We start from the raw sequence: 18,594 nt of genomic DNA on the forward strand, positions 1-18,594 counted from the left end.
AAAAAAATATGGAAAGTGACAGCTGTCTTCACACACATACGCACGCATACCACAAGGTCGGTTTTGAAGTTCCCTTTATCTTAATTCTAAAGGGCTTCTGTAATGATGGTAATGTGTGACGTCATGCTGCAGCTCCTCTGACACACTTTTCCATAACTGCTTGCGGACATTTTCACTGGTCCCTGTGTGTGTGCACGTAGGCATGTCTCACAGTTGAGCGCATGTGTGGTAGTGGTCATTGTCCCGCCGCCATATTTCAATCGTTTTATTATTCCTACCATCGGTCACACACAGAAACACCAAAGTTAAATAACACCAACCACTCAAGGAACGGTCTGGGTACCACTTTATTTGGAAATACAAAGTTAATACTCAACTCGGTATAAAGTGACGATGAGTTGACTTTAGTCAATGTTAAGACTTAACTAAGCATCAACTTCTCCAATGTTAATACTGAACTGTATCATCTGACTTTAGATATCAGTTTTATGATTGAGCCAACGTTAATCAGACTCGTACTGTAATGTATCTATTAAGTTTATACTTGAAAGGGCAACTTGCATGTTGGCATACCCAGTGAATTAATGTGTGGGGAAATTATCAATTAAAAAACTATTGTCATTTTTGTTTTTACTTAAAATGACAGCTGGACTCATATGTAATGCCATTAGCCACGCCAAGGATCAGTTCTAAGATTCAACTGATTCTCAATCTGTGGAGTACAGGTACTCCTCACTTCCACCGAGTTGCCTTCCAAGGACCTGGTCATTAATTGAATTGGCCTATAAGCGAGGACCGTGTCATTTCACGGTAAGGGGCCGTGGCCATTGTGAACGCTGGTGTGGTGAATACTGACAGACTGTGGGAACAAAACTGAAAACGGTGATGAGATGAGTTGTATACAGTGAATATAGTATAGTGTATAGAGTGTATAGTATATATAGTGTCTATAGTTTATATAGTATATAGTATATATAGTGCATATATTATATAAAGGGTGATGCGCGATTAGATGCTTGACGCGGTATTGTACACAGTGCACAATACAGACTGGTCAGAGAGCTGGTTGTAAGTCAGAGAGCTGGTTGTAAGTCAGAACGGTCGTTAAACAGGTAGGTGGTTTAAGTGAGGACTATCTGTAATAGATTTGGACTTTTAAATAAAGTCTCCTCCTGCACTCCTCATTCCTTAACACCCTAATCCTCCACCATGAAGACAGTTGTTCCCCTTGCTGGTGGGCACACCAGCCGGTCGCAGTAGACTTGCTTTACCTTTCAAATTCTCAACCTCCAAAGGGAGTCGTTTTTTGTTCATGTTTAAGATCATGGGTGCGAATCCTTTTTCCTGTTTGGGGTTAAATTAATGGTAAAATATAATAAAGTGAGCCAAAGCCGCCTAAGGAAAACACTACTAACTTACTAACTAAAAATATTAACTACAAAAAAATAGGCTCTTTCATTTTTTCAGTGAGAAGCTGCAGCAGAGCAGTAAGCTTCTCAACAGCAAAGCTTTCAGTGAGGCTGTGCTGTGAACAGTTGAAATGATGGGAACCAGCATTTTAATGCGGATGGGTCTAATCTTCCTTTCTTCTCCGCCCCCCCCCCCCCCCCCTCCATGATGTTCTCTCTCTCACTCTATTCATTCTTACTCTCGTTCCCCCCCCCCCCCCCCCCCCCCCCCCGCGTCCTTCACTGCGCCAGGATCTGGAGGAGCGCCTCCGCCACCAGCACCACGCAGATTTGCAGTCCCTCCGAGAGGCCCACAGGCAGAGCATCCAGACGCTCAAGCAGCAGTCCGAGCAGGAGCTTCAGACGCTGCGCTTCGAGCTCGAAGACGAGGGCAAAGCCATGCTGGGTGCGAGAGGGTTTCGACGTGTGTGTGTGTGTGTGTGTGTGTGTGTGTGTGTGTGTGTGTGTGTGTGTGTGTGTGTGTGTGTGTGTGTGTGTGTGTGTGTGTGTGTGTGTGTGTGTGTGTGTGTGTGTGTGTTTCTTTTGTCTTGCATCATCTGACCCCTCAAGACAAGACACCTCATACATATGTTGTATGTTACTGTCGTTACAGCATGGCAGACCCGTTCACAGGTCAAAGAATGCAAGTCTGAGTGGAGTCTTAAGTCTCCTTAAGTGTAGTGAACATGACTGGCTGTACATATACTGTATCATTGTTATTTACCAGATCATCATTCACCTCAATGGTTGAAACCAATCCTAATGTTGTTCACAGCCTGCATCCAAAATTGGCAATTACTTGCAGACCTAAAATGTTTCATCAATATGAAACATATAAGTTGGAATAAGATGAATAACAATGTGCTACCACTGTATTAATTGAGAGGTAAGAACAAACATAAGCTGGGTCAACATGTGAAATTAGACTTATCTGGTTTTCACAGACAATGTTTCATAAACTCCCAATTCCCCATCTTCACATTTCTCCATCCGTCAGCCTCCCTGCGTTCGGAGTTGAACCACATCCACGCCTCTGCCATCGAGCACCTGAGACAGACCCACCAGCAGGAGGCCACGGTGGCTAAGCAGGAGCTGGAGACCGCCCTGGAGAGCAGCCGGATACAGGTGGGCCCCCCCCTGTCCCTGGACACAAACGTCCTTCCCAGATCGCAGGGTGGGGTTACCAGGGGGGTTGGGTGACGGGGTTTTCTTTTTCAGTCCCAACCTGCTACATGTTCATAAGCGCTCAAGATCCATCTCGAGCTTCCAATATCTGATATTTTTCCTTTTTTTTATCCAAACAATCTGTGGAGATGACTGAACAAAAAGGACAAAGGCAAACTGCTCATTCTGCCATCTAGTGGACTCAATTCACCACTGTTTGACGTTGATATTTCCTTGCATGAAGGGGGGAAAAAAACATTAATTAAAGGGATACTCCAGTTTTTGGGGAAATGTTAAAATGTTTTGGGAAAGGTTAAATATCTTTTGCCGGCTTGACCGATAAACACCCGCGATAAATAGGCTATCATTAATTTTCTGTTATTAGTGGGAGTAACATAAAATATGTCAAATTTTTATGCTTTTGGTGATAATAATTACACAATCACAACCGGATATTGGAGGGGCCACCAAAGTAAAGGATGAAGGGCCGTATGCGGCCTGCGGAACACCTGCTGAGTGAGTAGGGTCTAGACAGCAGAATCATTGAAGTCACTGCTTAAATACTCACTGCTTGCAAAAACATTGTACGTTTAGTAACTGATTATGAACTGCTCTTCAAATGAAATCCAAAGCAACTTTCCTTTGAGAATTGCGGAGGTGCTATTATGACCACACTGTGCTCATGGAATGAGAGTGAGACAGCAGGACAAGGAAAAAAAAAACAAGCTATTTAGTTCTTTTGACTTATTTGAAGTTATTTGCGGCGAAATGTAAAAAGGCGACAAAGCAAAGGGAACTTGCTTTTATAAAAACACGCCTTTGACGATGTTACTTGGAAAAAAATAGAAAATTCAAAGGACTTCTTATAAGTGAAATCTGTCACGTCGTTTTGCTGAACGACCGTGGCTTTTGAATTCTAAAGAGGGATAAAAAAAAAAATCTTTTCTTACATCCTTGGTCCTCTCGATCTATTTTTAGCTGGTGTCCCAGGTTCCACTCCTTTCAACCCGGCCAAAGCAGATGTTCTGCCAATGTTGACTGCCCCCAGCACACACCAACAGTCCAACCACCACTTCTAACTCCACTCCATTCCCACTAGCCCATCCCTTCTCCATTTGCTCGAACGACTAGCATGTCGGAGGCTAATTGGAGAGTGTCTGTCAAGAGTGTAGGGCAAATGCAGTCCCAGGAAAAATAAATGCCCTGAGTTTTAAATTGTCGCTGTATTGTGGGAGAATTTTCCACAATACAGCGACAATTTAGTTGAAAGAGCATTTTCTCCCACTGTGCAGTGAAGCATGCTTGCATTATACATCTCTCTCCCACAGCAGTCAAACCGTCCTCGCATTTGCATCTATTTTGCATACAAACCAGAGGCTGGTATCATTTGCTGTTATGACAATTTGACCTTAAGAGAAATAAATAAATATCACATTTCATGTAAAGAATACCGCAGCATTTGACATTTTGTAAATTGTTCAAATTCAGAAGTGAAGGTCTGGAACTAAAATTAGTTTCATAGGGGATACTGTTGTTTTATATATTTTCTATTGTTACTGTTTTTCTTGTCACTTTTGTCTTTCTTCTTATTCTACTCCCATTCACATCCTCCCATTACCTTTTAATTAACAACAATGGCATTTATAACGTTTATTAGTTGATTGTGAGGGGCAGAGGCTCAATGGCAAAGCACCAAGTACAAGGAAAGCCCTCTAATACTAAAGACACGATTAACTTATGACCACAATTGTGTATTATTTGATGCACATTTCAATCAAAGGCTCATTTTATTGTAAGTATGAACATGAGAGAAAGTAGCTCAAAAACTGCTCAGTGCATCAAATGGTTGGTGCTTAAAATAACAAATGGATTAGTGCGCTGAATAAAGTGTCCCCGTTGAAGGTAAAAAAAGAGGCCAAGTGGAAAATCATCACCATGGATAAATAGCTGTCTGTCTGTCCGGGAGCTCAAAAGATCATGTAGAGCAGCTGGAAGGGAATGGGTAAAGGTCTCTGGACTCGAGGTCCATCGTCGCATTCATAGAGAATCCTTAATTGCATAATAACAATGCTGCAAGACATTTTTCAATGATCCTTAGAGAGCGGGAGTTACCATCAGAGTTTCCGTGGGGAAAAAATTGGTGCCGGTCCACGTGTCCTGGGAGACTGATAATGTCTCCTCGGAGAGATTACGGTCAAATATTATGTGATTATTGAGTTTAAAAACAATGGATAACCAGGCTATATAGAGAAGGACATCATCAAGGCAGATGTATAATATTTTATTAATAATATTAAAATAAGTCCCGTCAGTTAACGCTATTTCAAAAATAAATAAATAAATAATAAGAGCTCTGTGTGTACTGTGTTTACAAGCGCAACCGGTCCATGAGGGAGGGGGCGGGGCTTATTTCTATATCGACAAACGTGATTGGTTAGACGTGAAAGGCCAGCTTTAGATCGTCCAAACTGATTGGCTTTCCGTTGCAACTTGCCGAGTGCAGAAATGAACAGATCTGCAGACTTTATCGAAATGATCGAGTCTACTTTATTTCGACATTGAGAATTTTTTTTTTTCGATAATTATCACTGTTGCCTTATTGGACAGCACTCATTCAAATTGTGCTTAGAATTAGGAATTATTTTCACCGGATATCATGACCGGAGAGATTTAAATATGTCGGACTTCAACAGATTTTCCCGGTCAAAAACTGACAATTACCGGATAACGGAAACGCTGGTAACCGTGGAAGACTGTGTTCCATCACTGATCAGTTGCTTAATCCTGCCTCTGTTCCGGCATTTTAAGGCCTAGTTTGGTTGTTAGGCCTAGGCCTAAGATTGCAACACACAAACTTCTGCCTCAAATGGCCTCTTAGTTACATGTAGCTACTGTCCGCAGTCCGATCACAGTTCAGTCTTTGTAATTTCTGCTCAAAGTTCAGTGGCATTTTGTCAAACCTTTATCAATCCACGACAAATCGAAGCTAGCGTCAGTGATGCAGAGCCAATGCCCCGGAAATCATCATCTGTCAATAGCTACATATTTAACGCTTTCAGTTCTGACCAATGTCGCAACATCGCCAGGTCCTTTTCATTTTGTTACCGTGACTTTTGTGATTTGAGTGTACGACTGGCACTGGCACACTAGCGTACGATTTAGTACGCTTAGTTAGTATGTAAAGGTGATTATTACGTACAAAACCATCCAAGATTGATATACGTTGCACGCTACGCTGCCGTGCACATGCAGTGACGGTAAGATGATAGCAAAGGTATCGAGGCAGTGTTGGCATCAACTACATCAGCAAGTCAGCAAGCGCTGCCCATCACCGTGGAATTCAACTCACATTCAGTGCACATGTGATTTGTTCTCCCTCCTTATTAGATAATGTTACTTTTTAAAAACAACTCCACCTACACTGGGCTAATGGGCTCAAAGAGAACACGTGTTGGGTATGCAGACTTGTTTTCCTCAATGTCGTGTTGTTTTTCCATGCTTTCTGCCGACTCTGCTTGAGTAATTATTTATTAATGCACTCAAGTATTTATGTATTTATTTATGCTGCTTGTTTATAAAAATGTAGCAACACTGTAAACCCAGAGAGGTAGAGCTTAAGTTAACAAGTGTTTTTCTTTATCGAAATAGAGAACAGAAAGAGAGAAAAAAGCAGCCTAGTTTGCATTTTATTTGGGCCTCATCCAAATCATTTTGTTTGTGTATTTTGGTTAATATATGCAAATAAATACTTTTTTTTTTAGACCGTATGTTAATTTAAATATTTCATGTATGATTTAAATAATGTAAAAAATATATATATTTTTTCATGAAAAATAATTTTAAAGGGGCAATAGACAACTTTTTGCTTTTATTATTATTATGAAGTGTCGTGTAATGTTGATTGCACAGTGTAATGGCTATAGAATAATGACATTATCAGCGTTTAGATTGGTTCCTATAAGCCTCCATATAAATATGCATTCAGACTGCCACCGGGTACGAATCCCCGGGAAAATGATGGATTTACGGCAGTGCGTCACAGGAAGTGCGTCATCCATTGCACAACCATCAGCGGAAATGGTGGACTGTGGCGCAATTTACTCCCATGTAGATCATAAGCCCTTGAATGATAAAACAACTCATTGAAATCGGTTGAGAAATGTAAACACTATAGTGCTTTTTATCCAGAAAAAACACTGTTCCCGCGTTCACTTGTATTTGTTTACAGGCCAGTCTTGCCCGTTCCATGATGGCGGCGACGTCGACATATCGCAGCAACGAAAACCAAAATAAATCAAATTGAACTAAAATGGTGACAATTTCAATTGACCTCTTCAGTGAACATGCTTCTTTCTTCTCTCTTATTTCCAAAGTAGTGTTGATCATTTCCACGGAGTGCTCTGAACTATCGTAAAGCGATCCGGTTGTCTTCGCAACAGCGGCGCAAACAATAATACCACTTGGAAACGTTAGGGGAGGGGGAGTTGAAGAGTTGTCTATTGCCCCTTTTATATAATACAAGATTATTGAAAATGTGTTTTTGGACCTCTAGGCCCTAGCCAGCGGTCTTGTTTACCTCTGGTTGCATTAATGCACGTTCACCAACTATCTTGCGTCAGGAGCGCGAGTTGCTGGCCCGCATCGCAGAGCTCCAGGACGAGGTGACCAGGAGGAAGAGCCACATTGCTCAGCTGGACCACCAGATCCACACGCTCAACGAGAATATCAGCACGCTCACCAAGGAGCTGGAGCTCAAGGGCAAGGAGGTGCTCAAGATCCGCAGCGAAGCCAATCAACAGATCAGGTGAGAATCACATTGAAAGAATCTTCCATTAGTCATCATGAGAGAGAACCTGATCTCAGCACCACTGGTTTCCCCACCATCAACCACCATTCACTCTTAGTTTCATAAAGTGACTACACTAGTCACCTGCTTCTTCTGGTCAGGGTCATGCAGTGACTGGAGCCTCATCCCAGCTGACAGTGGGTTCTGATGGGACGCCAGTCCACTGCAAGCCAAAATAGAACTGATAATTATATTGCTCCCCCAGGCCTCATGGTCTGAGAGGCCCCACATTAGAATCAAAAGCAGGACGCTTGGGAATTCAAAAGAGGGACTGTAGTATTTTCTCTCTCTCTCTGTGTGTGTGTGTGGGTGTGTGGGTGTGTGGGTGTGTGTGGGTGGGTGGGTGTGTGGGTGTGTTGGGCGGGCGGGCGCATCTCTTTTGTTAAGTGCGTTCATATCCTGCGTGCTTATTTGTGCATTTTCACGCACAGAGGCACACACACTCATGCCACATTTCTATGGCATCGTTCTCACCGCCACATTTAATGTGCTTAGGCCAAGGTTTTGTCTACACTGCAAAAAATGAAATCATAAAAAGAAGACTTTTATTGGGTTCTAATAAAAACATTAAAAAACAACTTTTGACACATTATTCAGCAATTCATCTTCGTTCAGCTGATAATCACTGCGTCAAAAGTAGTTCTCAATGTAAGTGCGTTGAAGTGTGTTTGTTTTTATTTTCATTGTCATAAAGATGCATCGGTTGGTGACGATGATGAGATCATGCATACGCTGGATGCTGTATTTTCCGAAGTCAGTTATTTTCCTGGCATTGAGCCCGTTGCTTTTTTGGTAAATGGTAAATGGATTTTGATATAACGTCCTCTCAGAGGCGCCTCAGGTCCAGTGCAGAGCAGACAAAGGCGTTTCATAATAGTTCCTTACATTCACCCCTTCTCTCATTCATCCACCGGTGATAGAGGACGCCAGGCTACCAAATGGGAGCAGTTAGGATTTCGTTGTCTTTCTCAACTGGTGTTGTGTTGACCTTCTCATCTGAATCTGGGAAAGATAGACAGATAGTAAATTTTCAGAGAAATTGTCGTGCTGCTTCAACAAACCAGTCTTGAAAAAAGAGAATAGATCTTTTTTTTCTTTTGAGATAAGTTGACTGTCCTTGAAATGTGTGTATAAGATTATTCAGTGAGCTTGAGTAATACAAAATATTAATTATTATTATGAAAAAAAAATTATAATAATAAATAATTATTTAAAATAATACTTTAAAAATAATTAAAATAATAATTAAAGCATCAATTATAAATAATTTAAATAAATAATTTGAAATAAATATCTCATTAAATAATTTGAAAATAATTGTTTTTAACAGTGCGATTCAAGTTTTTTTTCAAAAAATAATTTCTTCTATTTTTTTGCAGTGCGCACACACACACACACTGTCAAACTAGTGGGCAGCACATTTATCTCTCTGTTACATAACCCCTTCATCTGAACATGGTAGCAGTGATAAAAATAGATCCATAAATAAGAGAAGGGAGAGAACGCAGATGTGCATCCCGAGGGATGCACATCTCCGTCTCCGATGAGTCTTCTCTCTTTCCTCTCCTGCGTCTCTCCTCCTCCATGCATTCCTCCCATCCTGCCCCCTCTTACAGCCTTCTTCTGTCTCTTTTTGCTTTCCTCCTGCCCGACAAAAAAACGACAAAAAGTCTGACACCAGAAAAAAGGAAAAAAACAAAGTTCGTCAAACAATTAAACGGAGGAATTTTGAAAGAATTGAGGAAATTGAAAAGATTTCTTACAACAGGTAAATAAATCTGGTGATTACAGTCCTGTAAAACACAACAAAAAACAGTGCGTGTGTTATGTGGAGTGGACAGCGTCAAAACTCTGCCTTTCTCTTTAAAATGTGACCAACTTCACCTCACAAAACCCCTAGAATTAGTATTTAATTCCATGTGAGACAATCCACTCTGCTGCAGCTTCTCAATGTGTTGAATGCAGTCTAATGGGGCAAACATTTAAGCCTTTAAAAAACGTTAAATCTCCTTTTCGGGGAACAGGAAACGCATGACAGCCACATCTGTCTTATTGTATTTTACAACTACTAGTACATGCCTGTTGGAAATTCAAGACTTTCTAAGACATTTTAATGTCACAGTTTTACATAATGTCAATGATTCAGTCCTGTGTTTTGCTTGCCTGTTCAAAATCAGTTTAACAAAATGTAAGGACAACTTTGCAAAAAATATAAGCACCAAATGTGAAAATATATGCATATTTGAACTTGAGGAGGATCAGTCGAGTCCAGGTCTCTTAAGTCCAATATTAAGGGGCGTTTATGTGGACTGCCCGGCGCTCCGCTCGCAGCACAGGCGTGTCCTCCGCTCGCCTGCGTGTGTGTCATTGAAGGTCAGGCGCCCGGTGCTCGGCTCGCATCTCCAGCGCTTCCTCTCCTGCTTCGCATATTGGGTGATGATGTCACAAATTGCCCCGCTTAGTGGAATTGGATGATGTCACAAAGCGCCCCAGATGCTCAGAGCAGCTTGCTGTTTGCTTGTTTATTTCAAGTTTATTAATATTACGTGTGTCGCGGGTCCAAATTGCACCAAATGCGACACTGGACATCGTTGAATTCCCCGGACTGTCTTTCCCCAAACGGACAGTCAGATTCCTTGAATTATAGATCGATATATATCGCTTTTATTTGAAACATATTTTTTCAGTGACGCAATTCATTCATAAGTGAGTTCATCCAAAGCGTTATGTTAAAAGAGAGTGGGTCACGGTAGGAAACGGCGCAATATCCTTTTTCTTGTCTCTTACATTAGCTCCATTTGCCCAATCGGAACGCATTCAAGCACAGCAAGAAGCTGCAGCAGAGCAGTGCATTTCTAGGAAAAAAAGTCAAATATCCAGCAGGGTTGTGCTGTAATAAATGATGGGGACGAACATTTTAATAAAGTCCCGGCTTAAAAATGCCGAAAAAATCCTAATTTTCTATCCCATGCTCCTGTTTATCCTCCTCCGTTTTCCCTCTTCTTCTGACCTCATTCTTCAACCATATTTCTGACGTCACGCCACTGCAGTCCGTTCAGAACCAGCCGGGGTACAACTACATTTGGGGGGAGGGGTATCTTTTGGAAAATTATCTGCCAATGGGTTTGGAATATTTCTCGTGCGATTTCTTAAAACGAGAAACCAATCGCCATGGTAATTACCGTTTAGTGGGTAAAGGTTTGTTTCACCTTTAACTTTTAAAAATTAAAAGTGAGCAGCCACTCAGGAGTCCCACGAGCAAACACTGTTTTCATGAAATCAATTTTATTATCAGTCACTCCGTCCTTTTAAACATATTTATTCGTAAAAAAAATAGCAGCTATAACCCGTGGTAATACGCATTTCAAGACAAAACATATTAATTTGACTCTCTCTCACACACACACACACACACACACACACACACACACACACACCTCTAGTCTTGCATTAAACCAGGGATATTTAAATTGGTACATTATATTTTTAACTATGTCAAAAACAAGCCATTTGCGACATGATCCCCATTTTCAATTACATTGTCTCTTCTCCTCCCCTCCTTCGTTTTGACTTCTACTTTGTAGTCTTCTGTAGTCTCAAATGTCTTATGTGTCTAAAATGTCTCAAATGTCTAAAAGGTCTCGGGTCTGTCAGCTCAACATCCTGCTCCCGTCCCAACCTGCGGCGGAGGGAAGTTGACAGCGTTACCTGTCACAGATCATTTTTACCCGCATCTGCTGTTTTGACAGGTGGTAATTGTTCATTTCAAGCCCTGGGTGAAACGCTTCACAACATTCACGGTTCGGCTCAATGCAATACAGTGGTGTCACAGTTACCTCCAATTTTCAAAACAGCAAAGAAATAAAAACGCACCTCATTCTTTTTATGTTTATTTATTTATATAATTTATCATAAAGTAGGGTCACAAAGGAAGGATATGTTTCGACTTTAGACTTAAACTAAATGCAGACCTGGCTCATCCTCTCGGTTGGTTTAATACAAGTGAGTTCTGTTTCTGTTGTCACCACGTTGTTGAAACTCTGCAGGTGTGTTTCTCTTTTGCAAGTGTGTAAATGCTGATTTCTTTGGAGGGGGGCGGGGCTTCACATGTCGCCTGCTGCGTCTCGTTTTAAGGGGACGGACGGCGCTGGGAATATTCTATATGTTTGACGCAGTTAAAACGATTTTATTGTGTCCAATTCATGAAGACACTATCATCACTATCAAGAACGAATCTCACTAATTGTTCAGTTGCACTCCGTACCGAACTGTGAGTAATTTGATTTATGTATGAAATCGTTCAATACTAATATGTGTATTGTTACGTTGTGCGTGTGTGTGTGTGGGGGTGTGTGTGTGCGTGTGTGTGTGTGTGCGTGTGTGCGTGCGCTCTCTCAGGGTCCATGAGCAGGAGTTGACCAAAAAGCATGAGCGCGAGATGGCGGAGATGAGCGCCGTCCACAACCGGGACACTCAGAATATGCTGTTGGACTTCAACAAGGCGCAGGAGCTGCTTAAGGACAAGATCTCAGCGCTTCAGATACTGTACATCCAAATAAACACACCTGGCTGTCTGTCTGCCTGTCTGCCTGTCTGTCCGTCTGTCTGTCTGTGGGTGTGTGTGTTTTCGGGTGTCTGTCAAATTTACAGTCAGAAAAATGAATCTGAACGATGCTTGTGTCTCTCCATCCATCCATCCATCTGTCTCTCCATCCATCCAACGAGAGTTCTTCACGACAAGCTCTTATTTTATGAACCTTAACACCACCCAGCTCATGTCACCTATCCCAGCCAGTGCCATCAGCTTTTCCCTCCTGTAAACAATGGAAGGGCCGCTGCGCGCAGAGGAATGATGTAAAGGTGTAAAATAAACAATATCCATGGTGTAGAATTTGATATCGTTGGGTTTAACAATTAGCGACACGAAAGACAACAATTAATTACTATCAAAAAAAAAAATGTCTGGAGCTGCTGAGACAAGCGGCCACCTTAACTGGCACCAGAAGCAGGGCAGGCTGTAATGCTGAGCAGCCAATGTCATTCAAAGCACTGTATTCAGTCACTTCTTTGCTTTAGTCCTTTTGTCGAGTGCGACCTTTTTTGTCGCCCCTGTTCTAGGATTAATGTGGTCTGTGGCAGCACAGTCGACTGCCCACTAGTAAGGGTGGAAATTCCGCACGCTCTTCCTGCTGGGAAGATCTTTCTCCACTGTGCGTGGGCCGAAGGTGTTCCAGGTGGTGTTAGTGGGGCGGGGGGAGTCGTGCTCCATCCACTGGCTAGTGGGCTCTGTGGGAGCCGTGCTGCGAGGAGGAGGGGACACCAGTGTGATAGCGGGTTGTAGAGAGCGGGAAGCCGGAGCGCAGAAGCAGAAAAATTGGTCGAGGATCGGCTACTCTGCATGCTCCTGGCTGAGGCAGATCAGGCACTCTTCATGCTAATCCTTTTCGGTCATATGCCGTCCACCCTGGCAGCACCACTTCATCAATTCCTCCGCCATTTTTTAGGTGATGCTGTCAGGTGTCAACTGATGCTTTTGTTCCAGAAAAACAAAATCCGTAACACCCCGCAAAACTGCTGTGTGAATGTCAGGGTAATCGCCGGTAAGCGCAGCCAAGGCTTCAAGTACTGATGCTACCTGTAGCAGACGGACAATTCTTATAATAATCCATGATCCATCCAATGAGTAATTTCCCGAAGGGCCACGTTCCCTCCATCCATATTTATTTGTACTTACACTCGCTTCCACGTGCATCTGATGTAAAGCATGGTGAGGTAAAATATTGCCGTTAAGCAGTTCTGCCACTGATTTGCAACATAGCTTATGGGCGGGACCGTATGTGCAGTAACGTTGAAACAAGTTGTTTTTTTGCAGGGTAACTGTAATATTACTGAAATGTAATTAGTAATTTGTTACACTACTCGTTACTGGGAAAAGTAATATTATTGCATTAGGGCTTTGTGGTACACCAACTTGGCCAGTTGACAGGCCATCTTGGGCGAATTAAGGATTTGGTAGTAGAAGACTGAGAAGTTGAGGGCGTTGGCTGGTGTTACAGTTTCTAAAATAGAATACAGTACATTCAGCAGTGCGGTTGGATGACCAAGAACAAAATGAAGGACAACTTTATTTCCCTATTCTGCCCGTTGCCAAAACTCCAGCAACCCCTGCTTCTGGTTGCATGCTGTGTTGCATTCAAAGACTGAATCTCAAGACCCTGGAATGTCACTAACACACTAGACACGTGTGTGCACAGCAGCTGTTTTTCAACTGCTGTGCCACTGCACACTAGTGTGCCTTGAGAGCTTCAATGCCAAAGAATGGAAATGAGCTCTTGTGTTGCAAGACCTGAATTGCAAGGCTGCACAGATTCATCAAATGAATGAGTTCCATACAGAATAGCAGCTCTGGCAGAAAAAGTTTCATTCTGAGAGTGAGGACTATTTGTGTTGATGGATGGTTCGACTCTTTTTGAGATTCAGTTCTTGACGAGTCCCTCAATAAAAAGAGTCTCTGAGTTGTGAATGGAATTCTCACAAGAATGATTTAATTCTGTCAAAATTATTATTTTGGTAGAATGCCAAGAGTAAAGCCGGTCATTCATTCATACATACATTATGAATTATTCATCCTTATTATTCATACTGAATGAACATACATTCAGTATGAATTATGGCAAATGGCTTTTTCGCCTTGGACTCCTGAGTCCTTTCAAAGATTTGTTCGCGACTAACGAATCGTTCACAAGTCTTGCATCACTACAGTTTTACATGTTTCTGACCTTTAAAAGGATAGTGGTAAAGTGTTGTGGGGTTATTTCATTGTAAAAAGTGTAAAATCTGGTGTAAACCATCCATAATCCATAAGAAATGATCCATAAAAAATCTGTATTGCTGTCCTACGGTTCTGCAGTGTTGAAAGAACTAAACGTGGCCTCAGCAGCTGCTGGTGTTTCCTCCAAGAAGCAGGGCAGCATGATCAACAAAGGGGGAAAGATTTGCGAGCAACATGAGCCGTGAAGCGAGTGTTTTGCAGAGTCGACAGATACCCTTGGATAATTGCGAATCAAAGACAGCAGATATGCAGCAAATGTTAAAGTTAAGGCAAAACTGGACGGAGAGAAGAGCAAAAAAATTTATATATATATATACCCTATAAAAATGTGAAAATGTAAAAAATAATAATAATAAATAAATAAAAATATCAAGTTAAATATCTGCCAATGGGGCATATATTACATGCATAAGTATCCATAAAAATCTGAAATACATATGTTTTGTTTACTTTGATATAAATAAAGTCTTAGCCCATAAAATGTTATATTCTTCAGTAAAGATGTCTCGAAATTTCTCCTTTCGTAGTAGAGATTGTCAAAGGTCAGCTGCTGTCCTTTGACAATGACTTAACAAAATCCCTAGTATTAGTTATTTATCGACACACTCACACCCTATTTAAGTGGATCTCTCATTTGGCTTTAATGAAAAGGTTTGCACATTTTTCAGCCAGACCTCATAACAATATTGTTTCCCATCATTTCATCGCACAACCTTGTGGAACACTTCAGTATTGAGAAACTTCACCGACATTTTTATAGGGCCTAGGTTGAAAAGTGATGAACCCGTCCTTTAAATGTACAATTGACTGGAACCTGCAAATGAATTGATTTATATTCCAAATGTAGATATTACAAAGCACTTTATTTGTAACAGACAATATAATAATACAGTGGTACCTCGACTTACGACTGCATCTACTTACGACTAATCCAAGATACGAGTAGCGATAGCGCGAAATTTTGTATCGACTTGCGACCGACTGCTCCAAGATACGAGCGTGGAAATTTGCATTTGGTGCGTCGGCGGCCAGTCAGCAGCCAGTCAGCAGTTAATTAGCAGTCAGCCAGCGGGCGACCTACATCATGTGTGCACGTAGTTCGTGGCTTATCGATATTTTGTTCATATTTACTGTGTTCGTGCTGTGTATTTTATTTATTTTCACCCTTCATGATTTCATAATTTATATGGGAAAGATTGCTTCGACATACGACTGTTTTAACATACGACCGTTCTTATAGAACGAATGACAGTCGTAAGTCGAGGCACCACTGTACTGTATATTGTCCATTAAAAAACATGTAAAACGAGAGGGCACAAGGACTGACAATAGTTTTATTTAAAATAGAAACCAAACTGCGTGTATGAGAATAAAACACTATCAAGATGAATAAATTACAGCGTCACATATTTGCTCATCGTGCAAGGGGAGAGAGCATTTAAAAAGTGAGCAGAAGCTAAAAGTTCAGCAAATGAGATGCAATGTTTTGATGAAGTGATTTTCAGCTCAAATAAATGTGAGAACAAGGTAAAGTAGCACAGCATTTTCCTTGTTAATCTTTCATTTTGTCACGCTAGGAAGGAGTTTCTGCCCCCAAGAGCTCTGCGGTCCTCGTTTTTCCGGCATCTCTCCACTTTGCTGAGTAAAGTGGCGACATTTCGAGGGCGGGGGGCTGTTCCGCCGAGATGTCCCAGTTTTCGTTCCCTCTAATTAACCAAAGTAAAGATCTCCCCCCTCCCCCTCCCGTGTTATTATTCACAGTGGCAGCAACAACTTTCCCTCCTTTAAAATCATGACCACTTGAAAAAATAACATAGCATTTAAGCATCATGAATATTGAATTAGTTCAACCTGTGTCTGTAATTGGTCCTCAGTGACCTGGAAAGCATGTATACTCATAATGTTGTTGGGGGGAGGGGCTTAGGAACACCACCTTCATAACAACTGCAATCCTGCTTAGAATCCTGTCATGCAGTCCTAAACCCAACAACACTACTGCATCCTGGTTTTCATGAAACCATTTTGTTAGGCGGTGTGTACGGGCCCCAAACTTTGCACGGATCCCGGGGGACCTGGGCCACCACCCACCCCTAATCTGGAGGGTCTAGACCCCAGCACCGTGCCACAGCACCCGGTCGATACCGGAGGAGGTCCAGGACCATGCCCCGCCCCCCGCCACTGCTTGGCGCAATGGCCGCAAACTTTGCACGGATACCGTGGGGGACCCGGATCACCACCCACCCCTAGTCTGGAAAGTCTAAATCCCGGGGCCGGGCCACAGTACCGGGTCAAAGCTGGGGGCGTTATAATCCTAAAATATTGGAACGTCATGAAGAAACAGTGTTTGCACCATATTGTGCAACTGGTCGTGTATAATGTCACTCCATCATCGCCCCGAGCCAGTCCCTGCTCCCCGCTGTCAAAGGGCCGGTGCACTGGCAGCGTGGATTTACTGGCAGCGTGTTTACCAGGGTATTAGAGAAGGTTGCCAAACAAAGCACAAACACATTTCTCGATATTCTAGTCAAACCATACTGGTAAGAATTATTTGATGTGTTGGATCTGGTCGTCGCACAGTGACAGCCGATGAAGCTTGATGGGGTTGCATCTTGATGTATTCTCAGAGACTTAGCTGACGGGAAAACGTGTTTCCCAGAAACGCTCCTTTGCATTGTCCCATAGGATCGGTTCATCATGCAGGAGACAAAAGCATTTTAGATGGATTGACTGATTGATACAGCGCCCTTCCGCTGTCTGTAAGAATTTCAGAGTTCCTGCTCCTGTAATTGTGGATGCTTGTCCTTGACACCCCACCACAGGTTGGAGGGAACAGAGGACAAGTTCAGGAACAGGGAAAGCCGCCCCGAGGACCTGCAGGTCATTGCAGAGCTGAAGGACATGGTTACTGAGAGAGAGGCTCTGGTCAAGAAGCTGGTGGTGAGTTTTTCCCCGTCACCACCTGTCTACACCCGGCACCAACTATCGGCGCGTAACATCTTTGAAAGGGACAATAACACAGGTGGTTTTGTTAACCAGGTGTACTGACCAAAGTTCTGACAAAGTGTTTCCCTCCCAGGACGATAAGAAGTTCTACCAGCTGGAACTGGTCAACAGGGAAACTAACTTCAACAAGGTTTTCAATGCCAGCCCCAACGTAGGAGTCATCAACCCCCTCATCAAGGTAGGCCCCGACGCCTCTGGCCCCGTATTCTACTCTGAAGCGCAGCCCACCACCACGCACAGGGGGCAGGTCATTGTTCATCAGTCAGCAGGCTATTTTCCTGTGCTTTCCTAAAAAACAAAGACACCCTCGTCTAGCTACTCTCTAACATTTGTACTATTCCTTTAGTTAACTGACACTCCCTTTGTGTTGGGTAAAGCAGCAAAGCAAATCTTGAGGCTATCCAAAACAGCAGGATGACACTTGTTATGATCGAATACGTTAATCGGTAACGCCGTGGAATTTGGGGTGATTCAATTGTTATCGGATAGCAACAACAAGAAAAAAAAAGAAATGCGAAAACACAACCATAAGTGAGCTGAAGAGGCATGACTAAGGACAGCGGTCCCACCTCCGGAGGCGACCGCTGGCTCCTCACGTTTGGTATTCACAGTGTGGGAAGAGCTTATTTCAATCCAGTCGAACCAAAGGAGGTCAAATGACAAGAGGCAAAACTCTCTGCTCGTGCTTGCGTTCGAGCTATTCACTGTTCACCTCCTCTTCACAAGCAGTGTCGGCACTTACACTTTTTAAAGGATAAGTCATCAGTATTTCACATGAATTACTTCTCTTTCAAATTTCAACTTTGCTTTAGAATCGTAGCTACCTTCCTTCCTAAATAAATGGAAGTGTTTTGCTCTTGCACATCCTGGCAAGAGCTATGGATGCCGGACACAGTTGTAAACATAGTAGTTGATATTTTGCGCTCAAATGTAAATAAAAACATACACTTATGGAGTGAAAACCTATGGAGTACACACACGAGGATTTTACAATGAATATACAAAAATATCATGTGTTTCTCTATCTCTCAGACGAAAAACCGGGTGATAAACTTTGGCAACCTTTCCCGAATTCTGTAACCTGACCTGATTTTGATGTCAGCCGTCAGGATCGTTGAGAACCGGTTGGAAAGACGCCGCTTTCTATGTTTTGGCAAAGAGGAAGTCATGACTGACGTCCCTTGGTTTGACGTTGATGTACAATGGGTCAGATTCGTTCTACGTGAGCGCCCTCCTCAGGAGGTTACACAACAAGAACGTTACCGCCGTCCCTTGTCATTGTACCCCCTTTGGTGGAACGC

General features: G+C 42.5%; 1 protein-coding gene across 1 annotated transcript in view; it reads left to right on the forward strand.

The window, feature by feature from the left end:
- fam184ab (family with sequence similarity 184 member Ab) overlaps positions 1 to 18,594 on the forward strand; it is a gene marked incomplete at both ends in the record, with an annotated part of 132,463 nt that overhangs the window by 105,592 nt on the left and 8,277 nt on the right. Inside the window, 6 exons of the mRNA XM_080019056.1 lie at positions 1,701 to 1,854; positions 2,446 to 2,573; positions 7,232 to 7,416; positions 11,857 to 12,003; positions 17,110 to 17,227; positions 17,367 to 17,471. Of these exons, the coding sequence (XP_079875182.1) occupies positions 1,701 to 1,854; positions 2,446 to 2,573; positions 7,232 to 7,416; positions 11,857 to 12,003; positions 17,110 to 17,227; positions 17,367 to 17,471 (837 nt within the window). The remainder of the gene's footprint in view (positions 1 to 1,700; positions 1,855 to 2,445; positions 2,574 to 7,231; positions 7,417 to 11,856; positions 12,004 to 17,109; positions 17,228 to 17,366; positions 17,472 to 18,594) is intronic.

The sequence above is a fragment of the Zeus faber genome (assembly GCF_960531495.2).
Source record: "Zeus faber genome assembly, chromosome: 2".
NCBI lineage: Eukaryota > Metazoa > Chordata > Actinopteri > Zeiformes > Zeidae > Zeus > Zeus faber.